This window comes from Choloepus didactylus, chromosome 14 (genome assembly GCF_015220235.1).
Source record: "Choloepus didactylus isolate mChoDid1 chromosome 14, mChoDid1.pri, whole genome shotgun sequence".
NCBI classification, from domain to species: domain Eukaryota; kingdom Metazoa; phylum Chordata; class Mammalia; order Pilosa; family Megalonychidae; genus Choloepus; species Choloepus didactylus.
The window spans coordinates 87950155-87968957 of record NC_051320.1 but is presented as its reverse complement, the minus strand read 5'-3'; the positions used below and the strand labels follow the sequence as shown (position 1 = coordinate 87968957).

The following is an 18803-nucleotide window of genomic DNA, read 5'->3' as shown; positions in this document are numbered from 1 at the left end:
ACCCACCTCAATCAGGGTTGGTCTTAATCCCATTACAGGAGTCCTATATAAGTGGAGTGAAATTCAGACACACACACACACGCACACACACACACACACAGAAAGCCGCCACAGGGGGAGCAGACAGAAGATGAACATCAAAGAACTCAGAGCCAAGAGAGAGGCCAGGAGAGGCCGCCATGTGCATTGCCATGTAGCAGAGGAGCCCGAGACCCAGGATCAGCTTTATTAGTGAGCTAGCAAATTCCCATGGTTTAAGCCAACCCATTGCAAGGTATGTGCTTGAGCAGCTAAACTAAAATAAAGTTACAAGAAAATGCAGCACAGGCTGCCCCGTGGCTACGGAAACTTCCTGGTCCACAACGTCCAGAAGCTGGAAGTGTTGCTGATATACAGCAAATCTTCCTGTGCTGAGATTGCTGACAACATTTCTTCCAAGATCCACAAAGCCATTGTGGAATGAGCAGCTCAGCTGTCCATCAGAGACCCCAATTCCAGAGCCAGGCTGCACAGCAAAGAAAGGAACAAACAGTTCATTTACAAGTTTTATTTGTGTTAAATAAAAATCATAAAAAATGGGGGAAAAAAATAACGTCCTGCGGTTCTTTGTTCAGGCTGGCCAATTGCTTCGGGAAAAGGGAAGCAGTTTGAGAAAGATGAAGGGTGGTGACGTGGAAGAGTAACGGGTTCAGGCAGGGGAGAGCTTCGTCTATGCAACCCGGAGTATCACAACCGCTCTTGGCGCACAAGAAACGCGGCGCGGCCTGGCTCCGCGCGGCCGCCGTAGAGTCCCCGTTGCCATGACTTCCAGGTTCCAGCGCGGAGGCGTGACTGTGAGGGGAGAAGAGAGTTTTCGGGCTCGGGGTCCAGCTTCAGGGGACAACGAGCCAGAGAGGCGCCATGGGCCGGAGTAAGCACCCCTCCCACTTTCCGCCCTCGTTTGTCCTTCCAGGCGCCCTCCCGTGTCTCCCCGGACCTCGCAGCCAGCCCCGACCACCTCCGTCCCTGCCCGCTTGCGCCCGAGGACCCCGGCCAGGCCTTGTCCTTCGCCTTCTGTAGACCCGGCTGGGGGTCGGATGGGTCGGTGCCATTCCAGGTCCTCCACTGACTGTCCGGGAAACCTGGCCTTTATGAGAGCCAGTTTCCTCATCTCTAAAATGGGGGCGAAGAGGCGTCGGACTTGATGAAAGAGGGGTTGTGGGACGGGCATGGGTTTTGGCGTCAGACACATCAGGTGCGGCCCGCTCCTCTCCTTGCTTGTGGTGTGGTCGTGGGCTAGTCATTCTCTCGAGTCTCCGTTTCCAGACTCCTTCAGGGAAACAGTGTAGTTGATTGGTTGGGGCTACCGACTCTGGAGCCAGGGTTTAAATTCTAACTCCTCCTAGCAATGTGATTTTGAGCGAGTGATTCACCCCTTTGGGCCCCAGCTTCCTCATCCCCCAAATGAAGGGAAAAATAATATTGTTTTAAAGGCATAGTAAGTATTGTAAAAATAGTTCTTTAAAAATATACTAAGACACTGCAAGGTGGTGGGATTGACAGATACTTAGATTGAATTATTCCCATATTGACAATGCAAAACCTTAAGAAATGGCTCCACCTAATTTAAAACTTATCATTGTAAAGGTATTATGACTAATATTTTCTATTGCAGTGAAATACATATAACGTAAAATTTAACATTTTAACCATTTTAAAGTGTACAATTCAGTAGCATTAAGTATAGTCACAATGTTTTGCAGCCATCACTACTGTCTAGTTCCAGAACTTTTTCATCAACCCAAAAGGAAATGTACTTAGTAAGCAGTCACTCCCCATTCTTCCCCCAGTGCCTTACTACCATGGATCTGCTTTCTGTCTCTATGGATTTGACTATTCTGGGTATACAATATGTGCCCTTTTGTGTCTGACTTCATTCACTTAGCATAATGTTTTCAGGGTTCATCCAAGGTGTAGCAAGGCATGCTTCATTCCTCTTTAGGGCTGAATGATTTCCATTGTATGGATATACCTCATTTTTTAAAACCATTCACCTGTTGATGGTCATTTGCTTTGTTTCCACCTTTTGGCTATCATGAATAGTGCTGCTGTGAACATCAGTGTATAAGTTTTTGTGAAAACACCTGTTTTCATTTCTTTGGGGTTAAATACCTAAGAGTGAAATTGCTATTTCATATTATAATTCTATGTTTCATTTTCTGAGGAAATTACAAACTCTTTTCTACAGAGGCTGCACTATTTGAGTGTTCCTATTTCTCCCCATTTTATTTACACTTGTTATTTTCCTTTTTTTTTTTAAAGTAGCCATTCTAGTTGGTGTGTGTTCTATTTTGCTAATGCTGCCGGAATGCAAAACACCAGAAATGGATTGGCTTCTGTAAAAGGGGGTTTATTTGGTTACACAGTTACAGTCTTACAGGCCATACAGTGTCCATCAACAAAGGGTACCTTCATTGGAGAAAGGCCATTGGCATCCGGAAAACCTCTGTTAGCTGGGAAGGCACGTGGCTGGCGTCTGCTGGCTCCCAGGTTGCGTTTCAAAATGGCGTTCTCCAAAATGTCTGCATCAGCTTCCAAGAGCCGTCTTTAAAATGTCTGTCTCAGCTCTAGCTTGCTATGAGCTCCTTCTGTCTGAGCTTATATAGTGCTCCAAGAAACTAAACAAGGGCCATGCTGGATGGGCGGGGCCACGCCTCCATAGAAATTGTCCAATCAAGAGTTATCACCTATATCCGATCAAGAGTTGTTACCTACAGTTGGGTGGGTCACATCTCCATGGACACTGGAGCAATAGGTTCCAACCCAGTCCACACTAATACATCTGCTCCCACAAGAATGCATTAAAGAATGTGGTTTTTTCTGGGGGACACAAATATACAAACCGGCACAGTGTGAAATGGTATTTCATTGTGGTTTTGATTTGCATTTCCCCACTGGCTAATGATGTTGAGCATCATTTCATTGCTTTTTGGCCGTTTGTATATCTTCTTTGGAGAAAAGCCTATTAAGTCTATTGACATTTAAAAAAATTTTTTTTTGTCTTTTTGTTGTAGGATTTCTTTTTATATTTTGAATATTAAACCCTTATCAAATTTTTAGCTTCCAAATATTTTCTCCCATTCTGCACGCTGTCTTTTTACTTTCATGATGAAGTCCTTTGATGCAAAGAAGTTTTTAATTTCGATGAGTCCCCTTTATCTATTTTTTCTTTTGTTGCTCGTGCTTTTGGTGTAAGGTCTGAGAAACTGTTGCCTAACACAAGGTCCTAAAGATGCTTCCCTATGTTTTCGTCTAGGAGTTGTATAGTTTTGGTTCTTATATTTAGGTCTTTGATCCATTTTTGTATATAATATGAGGTAGCTGTCTATCTTCATTCTATTCCATATGCATATCCAGTTTTCCCAGCACCATTTGTTGAACAGAGTATTCTTTCCCGATTGAGTGGACTTGGTCATCTTGTCAAAATTAATTGGCCATAGATATGCAGGTTTATTTCTGAGCTCTCAATTAGATCCTATTGGTTTATATGTTTGTCCTTGTGCCAATACCATGCTGATTTGATTATGGCTTTTTAAAAAGTTTTAAAATCGGGAAATGTGAGTCCTCCAACTTTGTTCTTCTTTTTCAAGATAACTTTGGCTATTTGGGGCCCCTTACCCCTCCATATACATTTGATGATTGGCTTTTTCATTTCTGCAAAAAAGGCTGTTGGAATTTTGATAGGGGCTGCATTGAAGCTGTAAATCACTTTGGATAGGATTGACATCTTAACAGTACTTAGTCTTAACAATTCATGAGCGAGGAATGCCCTTCCATTTATTTAGGTCTTTTAGCAGTATTTTGTAGTTTTCTGTTTGTAAGTTCTGTATGTCCTTGGTTAAATTTATCCTAGATAACTTGATTCTTTTGGTTGCTGTTATAAGTAGAATTTTCTTCTTGGTTTTCTCTTCAGATTGTTCATTAATAGTGTATAGAAATATTGCTGATTTTTGCATGTTAATCTTGTACCTAGCCACTTTGCTGAATTTGTTTATTAGCTCTAGTAGCTTTGTTGTAGATTCCTTTTAGGATTTTCTATATATAAGATTATGTCATCTTCAAATAATGAAAGTTTTACTTCTTTCTTTCCAATTTGGATGCATTTTATTTTTATTGCCTAACTGCTCTGGCTAGAACTTCTAGTACAATGTTGAGTAACAGTAGTGACAGTGGGCATCCTGGTCTTGTTCCTGATCCATGATGTTAACCGTGGGCCTAGCATCTATGCTTTTTATCATGTTGAGGAAATTCCTTTGTTTTCCTAGTTTTCTGACTATTTTTTTCAAGAAGTGGTGTTGGATTTTGTCAAATGCCTTTTCTGCATCAATTGAGATGGTCATCTGTTTTTTTCTTGTGTTCTATTAATGTATGTTACATTAACTGATTTTCTTATGTTGAACCACCCTTACGTATCTGGGATACATTCCACCTGATCATGTGTATAACTCTTTTAATGTGCTATTGGATTTGGTTTGCTAGTATTTTGTTGAGGATTTTTGCATCCATATTCATAAGAGATGTTCATCTATAATTTTTTTTACTTGTGGTATCTTTATCTGGCTTTGGTATTAGGGTGATGTTGGCTTCATAGAATAAGTTAGGTAGTGTTCCCTCCTCTTCAAATTTTTGGAAGATTTTGAGCAGAATGTTTGCTAAAAGTCACCAATGAAGCCATGTGGTGCTGGGCTTTTGTTGGGAGGTTTTTGATTACAGATTCAGTCTCTTTACTCTGTTGAGATTTTCTGTTTCTTCTTGAGTCAGTGTAGGTAGTTTATGTGTTTCTAGGAATTTGTCAGTTTCATCTAGGATTTCTAATTTGCTAGCATATAGTTGTTCATAGTATCTTCTTATAATCCTTTTTTAAAAAATTTCTGTGGGGTTGAGAGCAATGTCCACCCTTTCATTTTTGGTTTTAGTTATTTGTGTCCTCTCTTTTTTTTTGTTTGTCAGTCTAGCTAAAAGTTTTTTGATTTTATTGATCATTCTAAGAACCAACTCTTGGTTTCATTGATTCTATTGATTTTTTATAATCTATTTCATTTATCTCTGCTCTAATCTTTATTTCCTTCTTTCTGCTCACTTTGGGTTTAAGTTTGCTCTTCTCTTTTAGATCCTCTGGTTATGAATTTACGTCTCTGATTTGAGATCTTCTTCTATTTTAATGAGAGCACTAAGCTATAAATTTCCTTCTCAGTACTCCCTTTGCTACATTTCAATGAGTTTTGGTATGTTGTGTTTTTGTTTTCATTCACCTTAAGATATTTCCTAATTTCCCTTGTGATTTCTTCCTTGACCCATTGGTTGTTTAAGAATGTATTGTTTAATTTCCACATATTTGTGAATTTTCTAGTTCTCCCTGTTACTGATTTCTAGCTTTATTCTGTTGTGATTAGAGAAGATACATGGTATTATTTCAGTATTTTTAAACTTACTGAGACTTGTTCTTTGAAATAACATACAGTCTATACTGGAGAATGACTCGTGCTTTAGTGAAGAATGTGTATTCTGCTGCTGTTGGTTGAAGTATTCTATGTATGTCTTTTAGGTCTAGTTGGTTTATAGTATCATTGAAGTCTTCTATTTCCTTTTTGATCTTTGGACTAGATGTTCTATCCATTATTGTATTGAAGTCTCCTACTATTAATGTAGATCCACCTAGTTCTCCTTTCAAATCTCTCAATCTTTGCTTCATATATTTTGGGGCTCTGCCATTAGGTGCATATGTATTTATAATTGTTATGTCTTCTTGTGGAATTGATACCTATCAGTATGACACCTATCAGTATATAGTGGCCTACTTTATTCCTTGTAACAGTTTCTGACTTAAAGTCTGTTTTATCTTACTGGTTTAGTTCTCATAAAGTTGGTTTTCTTTTCCTTGAGTAGAGCTCTCTACTTACACTGGTTTACGTACTAGTGGTGGCATTCCAGGGATGGCACAGTGCAGCAATCAGTGGGATTCCACTGAGCCAGTGCTGATGGGACTGCCCTTTCAGCCTCCTTCCCAGCTACTTTGGCCTGCTGCTCCCTAGGACCTGATTTGCAGCCGTCTCCAAGTCCTGGTTTAGACAAAACTTAGAGCAGCAGGGACACTCCCCATGTATGATACCTTAATTTTTTGATGGCTACATTTCCCTTGCTTTTCTCCCAAAGACCTGCCATCGCAAGCAACCCCATTTCCCACCACCAATGGTGGCAGAGTGTTCAGTTATTACATACAAATGATAGTTTTGGCATTTTTATAAAAGGTTAACTCCACTTTTAAGGTTGTGCATAGAGGTGGGGCAGAGGAAGGTTCTTTGAAGAACTTTGCCTCAGTTAGAGGAGCCTGCACATTTATGATGCCTGAGCAACATTGCGAGGCTCTTTATTTGTTCACATTTTGAGGCAGCGTGTCGAGTGGTTAAGAGCACATGGTCTGGCACCAGACTGCTACATTTAAAACCTGGTTCTAGCCCTTACTAGCATGACTTTGGGAAAGTTATTTAAACTCTCTGTGCCTCATATCCTCATCTGACAAGTAGAGATAATAATAGTACCTACTCATACGTTAATATATGCCAAGCATTTAGAACAGTGCCTGGCACCTTGTAAGTGGCAGTAGATAAGTCTTTATTATCTTTTGATATGGATGTGCAATATTTCCACATTTTGCCTAAAATGTAAGGGTTCAACTGCATTAATAAAAATTTTAATAACACTGTAAGCATGGGGTTTCTCCATTGCCATCACCTCTTTCATTCCAGTTGTCTTGTGAAGATGATCCATGATCTTGTTCTTGGCTCCATCTGTGGACCAGGGTATTGTCTCTAGGTTCTTGGCCCACAATTATCACATATTTCCATCCTGAGTCAGGCCAGCCCATTACCACCCATCACTCTTTGTCAGAGGGGTGGTGATCCCATTTTTATACTTCCTGTGAGCAGGTTCTGTTATTCCTCCGGGAAACAGAACAAGTCATGATTGCTTTACAAGTATAATGCAAAATCTGCAGTGTTCCTTTTCTTTCTCTTCAGTGTTAGTTAAATTAATAAATATTGGTTAGATGAATAAATGAATGAATTTCCTTTATAGATTGTGGAGATGCTCTCCTATTCTGCCCTCTGTCAGCTTGACTGTACCTCTCAACAGCAAGTTGCTGTGTGCTTGGACCGTTTAGTGGATCCCCTCCGGTTTGCATGGCACCACCACAAGATTTGTATCAATAATCTTATATTCATTAGCCATCAACTCTGTCTCCATCCATGTGGCAAATGTATGTAGACTCTGTGCACATACAAGCATAAACAAGTAAGACTTGACTTGAAGGTATCATTGTGACTCTCTCCTCTGACTCATATCACGGTGTTACAAAAACTCCAGCACGAGGCAGCAGTTTTCCAATGTCTTTTCTGTCTTTTCTTTTGAACATCACCTGGGAGTAGGGAATTGACATTGAACTGCAAAGGAAAACCAATCCATTAATAATGTAATAACCCAATGATGAACCATGGAGACAGAAAGGTAATATGCAACAAATTTTCTTTCAGTCACAGAAGATCTTATTAGACGGAATGCTGAACACAATGACTGTGTAATTTTCTCCTTGGAGGAACTCTCCTTGCACCAGCAAGAAATAGAAAGACTAGAACATATTGACAAATGGTGCCGGGATTTAAAAATCCTCTACCTTCAAAATAATCTCATTGGAAAAATTGGTAAGTTTTTAGAACCTTTTCCTCATAACTTCTTTAACAGTTTGAATGCGAGAACTTTGGGAAATGCAGTGTTATTGTTACGTAAGGTAATAACTGAAACACAGTTACACGAGAAAATAAATGTAGCCATGTCTTCGCAGAAGTGAATGGAACATTGCCCTGAATATTTTCTTGGGCAGTGTCTGTTCCCACAGGGCTATCCATCAAGGAGTTGGGAGGAGCAACTAGTTAAAGGCAGGGGGTCCATTAGTTGATCTGATCAATTTGTAGCCTGATTTTAAAGAAAGTTTGATAAAGTAGAAGGCTATCATCCAGGCATTTCCCGTGGTTTTACACCAGAGTGCCAACTGCAAGGGTAACGTGGGAGTTGAAGAAGTCCTTGCCAGATTGCCACAGGTTGTGATAGCTAGTTCTGTCCTATTTATTGTAATGTATATGTGGCTGGCATTGTAGTCAGTCTTCAGTATTGAGGGAGCCCCAGAATTTACATCCCAGCTTCCTGCTCCAGTTTGGAATGAAATGAGAGGTGAGTACAGGTGACAGGTGAGTAAGATCACAGTATCAGTGTTATAACTAGTGAAACCTTTTGGAGAATGTGGCTTAGGCTTACAGGCCCATGGGCTTGCTGATCCTGCCCCTCATGATGAAACCTACCCACCCAGTCACATGCGGAACTGGACAACCGCAGGCCTCTGCAATCCAGGTGGGCCCCTTGCTTGGCAGCCAAGTGGGTGGTCAAGATTCTGTGCTCTCTGCTGGCAGGAAGATCCTAGAGCGCCAGGGGAAGGTGAGGCTGAGCATGCCCAGTTCCTTCCCCCAGCCACCCAATAGGTAAGCTGGTCCTCCTGCACTGGGGAAGAGTGAGTTAGGGGGCAGAGAGATGGGAGGCCTGTGGGGTCACTCTAATAAGGTCCTGTCACATGGAAACAGGAGGAGTGAGGCACAAGTTCACCCCATACTCAGAAAAGCGGCAGTCTAATTTAGCGATGAGAGAAGCTCTAGCCATAAGAGAGGCTCTGGCATCAGGCAAACCTGGGTTTGAACCCTGCCTCTGCCACTTACAGGCTGTGTGCTGTCAATTAACTTACCCTAGGCTTAGCTTTTCCATCTGTAAAGCAGGGATAATAATACCTGAGATTTAAGGATTGAATGAAACGATGGGCTTAGTATCATGCGTTGGCACATAATAAAGTGCTCCCTAAATGACAGCTGCCAGGGATGATGTAGCTATTAATATCATTTATCCAAGGGTGCCCCAGACTAGCCAAATGAAGACTGGAGCAGGAGGGAGAACAGAACAGAGATGGGGGAAGGAGATGGAGCTGAGGGCTGATGAGACAGAAAGAATACCAATCAATACCTGTGGTTTCCAGCACTGGAGCCCATAGGTCAGCTTTTAAGACTTTGTTTTAATTTTACATGGCGATGTGCAGTATTCTCTGTAGGGGACATCTGGCAGTGTCTGGAGACATTTTTGATTGTCACAAGTGTGTGTGTGTGGTGGTGGTGGGGGGGTGTTACTGGCATCCAGTGTGTAGAGACCAGGGGTGCTGCTATACATCCTGTGATGCACAGGACAGCCCGCCCCAGCAAAGAATTACCCAGCCCCAAATTCAGTAGTGCCACGGCTGAGAAACCCTGGTGATGTGGTTGCCTTGCTTTTTGTGGATAATGAAAATTGGCTCTAAGATTGTGAAAAGCCTAGAATTTGCATCACTTTTTGGAGATTTACTAAAATCTTCTCTGTTTCTGTAGATAATTATTTTTAGCCTCTTTTACTTTACCAGAAATTAGAAACTGGCACATTGTAAAATTTTTAAAAAGGCTGTTAAAGAAAACCATCAGCTTTTATGCACAAGGACATGAAAGAACGATCCTAATTGTACAGATCTAAAAAAGTGCCCGAAATTTTAATCCCCACAGCTGGGTCCATCACAATTACTAATTAGCAGCATAGTGTTTCAGTCCTTTTCAGAGTTGTGAGAAAGCTTAAATTTTTGCTTCCAAAGTATTCTTAAATTAAATGCTCTTTTAAATTCTAATAATGGGATTTTTCAGTGCTACTCCACCCATAGGCATGTAGGCACTTATTTAGCAAAAAAATGATTTCTCTAGGATGCAGACATGCTCTTTGCCATTGAGGAAAAAGATTGAAAACCAGTTACCTTCCCTACAGCCCTATTCCTTGTTGGGAGATACAGATGGGCTGGGAGGAAGGCTCTCTGTGGTGGGATCCAAGTGTGAGCGGGCACCGACTGGGTCCTGTTGAAGTGCAGATTCTGGGCCGTCCCCAAGACCTGCTAACTCGGGACCTCCCAGAGTGGGCTGCAGGAAGCCACATTTTTAACAGTTCAGCCTGGGGAAGGCTGAGAGCCACAGAGCTTCTTGAACTGAGGAAGGGATTTGGTCCTTGACAAGTTTGTAGGTCTGGTTGTGGCAGTTGGTGAGAACTGCTTCTGGGCTGGTTTGGGCTGGAACCCTCAGACTCCCTTCCTACTGCTAAGGGCCTCTACACATTTTTACCTGGAGAGCGTTTTTTTAACCCTGTCGTTCTTGAGGAATACATTTAGGAATTCCTTCCAGAACGGAGCTTTATCTTTTTCTGCCAGATGACTCTTTTAGCATTTAGAGGGCTGTGCATCTAACAAAGCTAGGAAAGGTAGTTTACTGTGGTCTGGAGATTTTAACTGTGATGATTTTAAGTATTCTTGTTAAAGATACAGTCTAGACAGTCTGTCTGTCATCATTCTTGGCACACAGAGGGCATCCAAATCTGTTATTATTGAATGCTCAGATATTGCCGAGAGAATTTTTGTAAGCATTAGTATTACTTAGAAGAATAATTTAATTGCTGAGAGAAACTTTAGTAGCAATTTATTCCAAGATCTCATTTTAAAAACTGAGGAAACGGAGGCTCAGAGAAGTAAACTGTTATTCTCAGGTCTGTAGGGGCAAATCTACAATGTTGTATAAATTTTAGAAAGCATGTTGATGATTATACATCATCACATTTGATCTTCGTGGTATCCATGAGAAATGGGCAGAGAAGGCCTTGTTTAAGTAGACTACCTGAAATGCACGTTTCTTAGCAGGGTTTTCTGCATTCATGGCCTCTTAGAAAGTGCTGTTCTGTCTTTTAAGATAAAATATAGTGGTTTAGCACCAGGCTCTGGAGTCAAACTTCCTGGCTCTGCCAATTAACATTGAGCAAGTGGATAAAAATTCTCTCTACCTTGGTATTTTCATTTATAAAAGGAAGACAGTGATAATTTCTACTTCATAGGGTTATTGTGAAGATTAAATGAAGTAATATATACAGAATATTTAGAACATTGTATGGCATAGGAATAGCACTCAGCAACATTAGCTACTGTACTATTAGCTGTTTGGAAAAAGCCCCATCCTATAATGATTCCTTGGCTTATTTATACTTATTGTTTTGCCTGTATGGGCTGTCATATTTATTAAAGACAATAATCCTGTATCAGAATGATTTTGGTTACAGGTACCAGAAAACATGACCCAATGTGGCTTAAGAGTAAGGAAATTTATTATCGTGCCCAAGTTTATGTTTAGAGATCAGATCTGCCTCAGAGTTGGTTGATTCTTCCTCTCTGCTCCCCTAGCTGCCAGTGTGGGCTTCATTCTAAATACAGTTCCCCTCAAGGTTGCAAGCTGTCCATCAGTTGGGATAGTACTTGCTTCCTTTTTAACTCCCAGCAGGAAAAAAATAAAAGAAAATCCCCAAACATGGACTGTGGATCTTTCTCTTTCATCTGATTGGGAGTTCTTGGTGTACAGGCCTTTTCCTGCAAGATGTGGTTACCAGGCGAATGCCATGGGCTGATTGGCTTCAGCCTGGATTCCTGATTCACTGCTAGCAAGGGAGATAGGATTGCCATGCATGGGCCCAGCTTGGTCAAGCCTAACCCCTGGGTCATGGCTGGGTGGAGACATGAGCAAAACAGGGCTTCCTGGGAAGGATGGAGGGAGGAATGGATGCTGCATGGGCAGCCAGCAATGTCTGATGTACAGGTATAGATCTGATAAAGCAGTATGGTTTTGATAACCATTATAATAATCCTTAGACTCTCTTAATCATTTTCAAAATAGATTGATTAATGTAAAAATGTCTTTTCGCTTGAAGATTAACTGATTACGTTATTTGTATATTTCAGAAAATGTTAGCAAACTCAAGAAACTTGAATATTTGAATTTAGCTTTAAACAACATCGAAAAAATTGAAAATTTGGAAGGTAAGAATTTTCTTATATTTTGTTATGGGATTTAAAATTAGATATAAACAGTATTGCTTAATCAATAGGTGTATATTTCAAATTAGCATTTTGCATGTCTTATATTTATTAACACTTATTGTAAAAATTCAAACAATAAAGAGGTATATAGATTCAAAAAAGAAAGTCCACTTCACCCCTTCCTAACCTGTGCTCCTTCCCAGAGGTAACTTATGTTAACTATTTTTTGTATAGAAGATGGTTTTGCTTTATATCAATGGGTTCATACTATGAATATTTTTATGAAAGTTAATTTATTCCCTGAAGAAATATATCTTGGAGAGCCTTACCATAATAATCTATCTACCTTGTTATTTTGATATTCAGGAATGGGGGAGGGATTATGTAATAGGATGATGGTAGACTGATTTATCTAGCCATTTTTTTCTGCAAATGGACATTTGCATGGGATCAAATGTAATTTTTTTCTCAAAAAGTCTCTTTTTCAGAATATTTAGATTTTTACAGTTTTTTATTGAGCTGTAATCCACATACCATAAAATCTACCCTTTTAATGTGTACAAATTAGTGGTTTTAACTATATCCACAGATTGAGCAAACGTCACCACTGTTGAGTTCTGGAACATTTGCATTGCTCCGCAAAGAAACCCCATACCCGTTACTTTTCACTCCCATTTGTCCCTCCCCCAGTCCCCTAGCAACCACTCATCTACTTTCTGTCTCCATGGGCTTGCACATTTTGGATATTTAATGTAAATGGAATCATTCGATATGTAGCCTTTTGTGGTTGGCTTCTTTAACTAGCATAATGTTTTCAAGGTTCATCCAAGTTGTAGCATGTATCAGTACTTCATTCGTTTTTGTGGCTAAATAATATTTCATTGTATGGATATGCCTTATTTTGTTTATGCATTCATTGATTGATGCCATTTGTGTTGTTTCCACTTTTTGGCTATTATGAATAATGTTGCCATGAACATTTGTGTACGTTTTTGCATGAACATACGTTTTCAGTTCATTTGGGTGTATATCTAGGAATGGGATTACTGGGTCATATGTTAACTATATTTAACTTTCTGAGGAACTGTCAACATGTTTTCCAAAGGCTTGCACCATAATGTATGAGGCCTCAATTTGTCCCACATCTTCTATAACACTTGTTTTTGTCCCTTTTTCTTAATTATAGCCATCTTAGTAGATGTGAGATAGTATCTAATTGTGGTTTTGATTTGCATTTCCCTAATGACTAATGATTTTGAGCATTTTTTCATGTGTTAATTGGCCATTTCTATATCTTGTTTGGAGAAATATCTGTTTAAATTCTTGCCCATTTTTAAATTGGGTTGTCTTTTTATTGTTTCGTTGTAAAAATTTGTTATATATTATGGATACTAGGCCCTGATCAGATATGTGATTTGTAAATATATTCTCCCATTCCATTAGTTGTATTTTTATTTTTTTGATGATGTCATTTGTAGCACAATAATTTTTAATTTTGATTAATTCCAGTTTGTCTATTTTGTTGTTCTTATTCATGCTTTTGGTGTCAGTTAGGAATCCATTGCCAGATAAATATTTACCCCTATATTTTCTTCTAAGTGTTTTATGCTTTTATTTCTTATTGTTAAGTCACTGATCCATTTTGGGTTATTTTTTGTGTGTCTCATATGAGGTAGGGGTCCAAGGTCATTCCTTTGCATGTGAATATTCAGTTGTCTCATCGCCGTTTGTTGAAAAGACTATTTTTTCCCTTTGAATGGTCTTGGCACCATTGTAGAAAATTAATTAACCATGATGTGTGTATTTATTTGGTGTATCTCAATTGTATTCCATCCATCTATATGTCTATCTCTATGCTAGTACAGCACAGTCTTTGTTACTGTAGTTTTGCAGTTGGTTTGGAAATCGGGAAGTGCAGTTCTCCAACTTTGATCTTTTGCAAAATTGTTTTGGCTTTTCTGGGTCCCTTGTGTTTCCATGTACATTTTAGGAGAAGCTTGTCAATTTCTGGAAAAAAAAGCATTTGGAATTTTGATAGAGATTGCAATGAAATATGTAGATTGCCTTAGGGAGTATTGCCATCTTGACAATATTAAATCTTCCAATCCATGAACACAAGGTGTCTTTCCATTTATTTAGGTCTTCTTTAATTTCTAACAACAACGTTTTGTAGTTTTCAGTATAGAAGTCTTTGCATTTCTTTGGTTTACTTTATTCCTAAATTTTTTTATTACTTTTGATGCTATAACAACAGAACTGTTTTCTCAGTTTCGTTTTTGGATTTTTCAGTGCTTGTGTATAGAAATAAAACTGATCTTTGTATATTGATTCTGCATCCTTCAACTTGCTGAGCTTGGGTACTATCTCTAATAGTTGTGTGTATGTGTGTGTGTGTATCCTTTAGGATTTTCTACATATAAGCTCATGCAGTCTGCAAAAAGAGAGAGTTTTATTTATGCCTTTCCTATCTGGATGCATTTATGTCATTTTCTTGTTTAATTGCCCTGGTCAGAACAGCAAGTACAATGTTAAATAGAAATGGTGAGAGTGGACATCATTGTCTTGCTTCTGATTTTAGAGGGAAAGCATGCAGCCTTTCACTGTTGAGTTTGATGCTAGCTGTCGGTGTCCCATAGGTTTCTTTTATTAGGTTGAGGAAGTTCCTTTCTATTCTTAGTTCATTCAGTTTTACGATGAAAGGGGGTTGGATTTATTCAGATAATTTTTGTGTGTCTTTTGAGATCGTGTGGTTTTTTTCCCCTTTCTTCTGTTAACACATATTATGGTAATTGATTTTTTATTTTTATTTACTTTATTATTACAGTAATTCTTGCATTCCTGGGATAAATACCACTTGTAATGGCATATGATCCTTTTTACATGCTGTTGGATTCACTTTACTAGTATTCATTGAGGAGTTTTGTCTGAGAAGTTTTGTTGAGGAGTTCTTGAGGGATTGGTGTAGCTTTCTTTTCATTAAATGTCTATATCTGATATGGCTATCAGGGTAATACCAGCCTCACAGAATGAATTGGGAAGTGCTCCTTCATCTTCTAGTTTTTGGAAGAATTGTGAATGAATGATGTTAATTCTTCTTTAACCATTTGGTAAAAATCACCAACGAAGCCATTTGGTCCTTGGCTTTTCTTTGTGGAAATATTGTTTATTACTAATTCAATCTCTTTACTTGCTATAGGTCTATTCAGATTTTCTGTTTCTTCCTGACTCAGTTTTGGTAGTTTGTGTATTTCTAGGAACTTGCTCATTTCATCTAGGTTGTCTAGTTTGTTGGCATAAAATTGATCTTGGCATTCTCATATAATCCTTTTTAATTTTGTAAGTTCAGTAGTAATGCCCCCTCTTTTTTCCTGATTTTAATACTTTGAGTCTTCTCTTTTTATTCTTGGTTAATCTAGCTTAAGGTTTGTTAATTTTGTTATATTTCCAAAGAACCAGTTTTTGGGTTTTATTAATTTTCTCTGTCATTCTCTGTTTTCTGTTTTATTTATTTCAGCTCTAATCTTTATTTTCTTTTGTTTTCTTTGTGTTGAGTTTGCTCTGCTTTTTATAATTTCTTAAGGTAGAACATTAGGTTATTCATTTAAGATTTTTCTTCTTTTTTTAAGTGTTGGCATTCACAAGTACAAATTTCCCTCTGAGCACTGCTTTTTTTAAAAAAAATTCCATTAAGTTTGGCTTGTTATTTTTTCATTTACACTCATCTTAAAGTATTTTCTAATTTTCCTTGTGATTTATTCTTTGAATCATTGATTATATAGGAATGTGTGTTTAATTTCCACATTTGTGAATAGCACAAATTTCCTTCTGTTATTGATTTCTAGTGTTATTACATTGTGTTCCAAGAAGAAACTTTGTAGGATTTCAATGTTTTTAAAATTTATTGAGACTTGTTTTGCAACCTAACATTTCATCTGTACTGGAGAATACTTAATGTGCCCTTGAGAAGCATGCGTATTCTGTTATTGTTGGTTGGAGTGTGCTATTGATGTTGGTTAGGTCTAATTGGTTTATAGTGTCATTCACGTCTGTTTCCTTACTGATCTGTCTGGTTGTTCTATTCTTTATTGAAAGATGGGTATTGAAGTTTCTACCTGTTGTTGTTGAACTGTCTATTTTATGCTTCTGGCAGTTTTTGTTTCATGTATTTTGGGGCTCTGTTGTTAGGTGTATGTATGTTTATAATAGTTTTATCTTCTTGATGGCTTTTTATTATTATAAAATGTCCTTCTTGTCTCTAGTAACAATTTTAGTCTTAAAGACTGTTTTGTCTGATAATAGTTTAGACTCCAGCTCTCTTTTATTTGCTGTTTGCATGGTATAAATTTTTCTATCCTTTCACTTTCCAAGTATCTATGTCTTTTAATTGAAAGTGCATTTCTTGTAGACAGAATATAGTTGTATTCTGTTTTTTAATCCATTCTGCTAATCTCTGCCTTTGAATTGGAGAGTTCAATCCATTTATATGATGTAATTTCTGATAAGGTAGGTTTTGTTTGCCATTTTGTTATTTGTTTTTCTGTTTTATATTGTTTTCGTGTTTCTGTTTTTCTGTTCCTCCTTTCTTGTTAAAGATACTTTCTAGTGCACCATTTTAATTCATGTTTTTTCTTTTACTCTATTTTTTTTCTTAATGCTTGCCCTAGGGATTACAATTAGCATCCTACTCTCTAGTTTCGATCAATACCAATTTAATTTCAATAGTATACAAAAATTTTGCTCTTTGATAGCTTTACTCCCCCATGCTGTTATTTCCACAAATTACGTATTTATGGATTTTGTGCCCATTAATGTAGATTAATTATTGCTTTATGTAGACATCTCTTAAATCAATTAAGAGAAAAAAACAGTTATAAACAAAAAAAATGTATATGGACTGTACTTTTTGGTTCTATATAAATTATATATAATATCTTATAATATTTTTTGGAAAACTGGACATTTTGAATAATATAATGTGGCAACTCTGGAAATCACACTCTCTCACCTCCCTGAGGTTATGTGTTGTTGTTGCTTATTGTTATTGTTCTTTGTTTGTTTACTGACTTTTCTAAACTTATTCTGTTAAGTGTGTGTTCTTTGTCATGTGTTGCCGTGGTAGTTTCTTGGTTGGCTAATGATTAGACAGAGGTTTCCTTGAAGACTTAGAAGCAGTAAATTTCCCAGTTTTTGCTCAGCGGCTTGGTGTGAGTGTGGGACACTCCTTCCACACTCAGCCACAGTTTACAATTGTGCCTAAGCTTTCATTTCCTTCTGCAGAACCACAAGGTCAGCCAAGTGTGAGAGCTTTAGGGCCTTTACAGGTCTTCCCTGAGCATGTGCACAGCCCTACCCCTGCCTGTGGCTTTCTAGATTCCTAGGAACATGTGGGAGTTTTCCAAAGCCCCCATGTGGAGTTCATTATTCACAATTTCCTTTAAGCTTCTTGGTTAGTCTATTGTTTGCCCCAACTGTGATCTGTTACTACAGACAGCTATGAAGTTAAAACCTGTGCCTGTCATTGTCTTCACCATATGCAGTCCCTTCCACAAAATGGGGAGACGGTTTTCAGCATACCGTCAGCCTGGTAAATTTGGTCTTCCTGGGAATCACCACACAAGAAAAAGGATAATTCTTTGGGAAAGAGACTTTTAAAAAGCCCCGGTTCCATCCTGTTGCTTCCGGTGACTGCCCGGCTACACTGGGAATGCTTTTTATTGTTATTATTTTTCAAAGCTTCTGCTGGGCTAGAAAGCAGGGGATAGGAGAAGGGCAAGTTGAAGCATCACAAAGCTTGCTGTTATCAATATTCAGCAATTTTTCGTGAATAAATGATCTTCAGGTTGCTGCAAGCCTTTGGTTTAATTCTAGAGTTCTGAAAAAGTTGATTCTGACCATTTTTTGCCAGGTTTTTTTGTTTCTTTTATGGAGGTGTGAATTTTCTAAGGCCCTTACCTCACTGTTTCCACCAATGTCACTCTGGACCATTTATATTTAATGAGATTATGACATATAATGTACATGGTTAGGTTCTTCTACCTATCCTATATTGCTATTTTTTCTATTTGTCCCATTTGTTCCGTTTGTTCCCTTTCTACTGTTTATCTGCTTTCTTTTGCATTAACTGAATATTTTTATTATTTCCTTTTATCTCTACTCTGGTCTTATTAGCTATAACTGTTTTGTTATTTTAGTGGTTGTTTTAGGGTTTATAGTATGCATTTTGAGCTTATCATCTTATCATTTCTTCATGTAGATTAATACTACCCTCTGATACTGTTTTCTTCTACCTGGAGAACTTCTATTAACATTTCTTAAAATGCTGGTCTGCTGGTGATGAATTCTTTCAGGTTTTGAATATCTGAAGTCTTATTTCACTTTCATTTTTTTTAATCTTCATTTTATTGAGATATATTCGCATACCACGCAGTCATACAAAACAAATCGTACATTCGATTGTTCACAGTACCATTACATAGTTGTACATTCATCACCTAAATCAATCCCTGACACCTTCATTAGCACACACACAAAAATAACAAAAATAATAATTAAAGTGAAAAAGAGCAATTAAAGTAAAAAAGAACACTGGGTACCTTGTCTGTTTGTTTGTTTCCTTCCCCTGTTTTTCTACTCATCCATCCATAAACTAGACAAAGGGGAGTGTGTTCCTTATGGCTTTCCCAATCCCACTGTCACCACTTATAAGCTACATTTTTATACAATTGTCTTCGAGATTCATGGGTTCTGGGTTGTAGTTTGATAGTTTCAGGTATCTACCACCAGCTACGCCAATTGATTAAAACCTAAAAAG

The 18803-nt window shown here is 38.2% G+C and overlaps 1 protein-coding gene across 4 annotated transcripts in view; it reads left to right on the top strand.

The window, feature by feature from the left end:
* Positions 1-764: 764 nt before the first annotated feature.
* Positions 765-18803, top strand: part of LRRC6 (leucine rich repeat containing 6) — a 121706-nt gene continuing 103667 nt past the window's right edge. For all 4 annotated transcript variants that reach the window (XM_037803477.1, XM_037803479.1, XM_037803480.1 and 1 more), the window contains exons 1-3: positions 765-910; positions 7569-7736; positions 11915-11992. In XM_037803477.1, coding sequence (XP_037659405.1) covers positions 901-910; positions 7569-7736; positions 11915-11992 — 256 coding nt within the window. In that variant the 5' untranslated portion in view covers positions 765-900. The remainder of the gene's footprint in view (positions 911-7568; positions 7737-11914; positions 11993-18803) is intronic.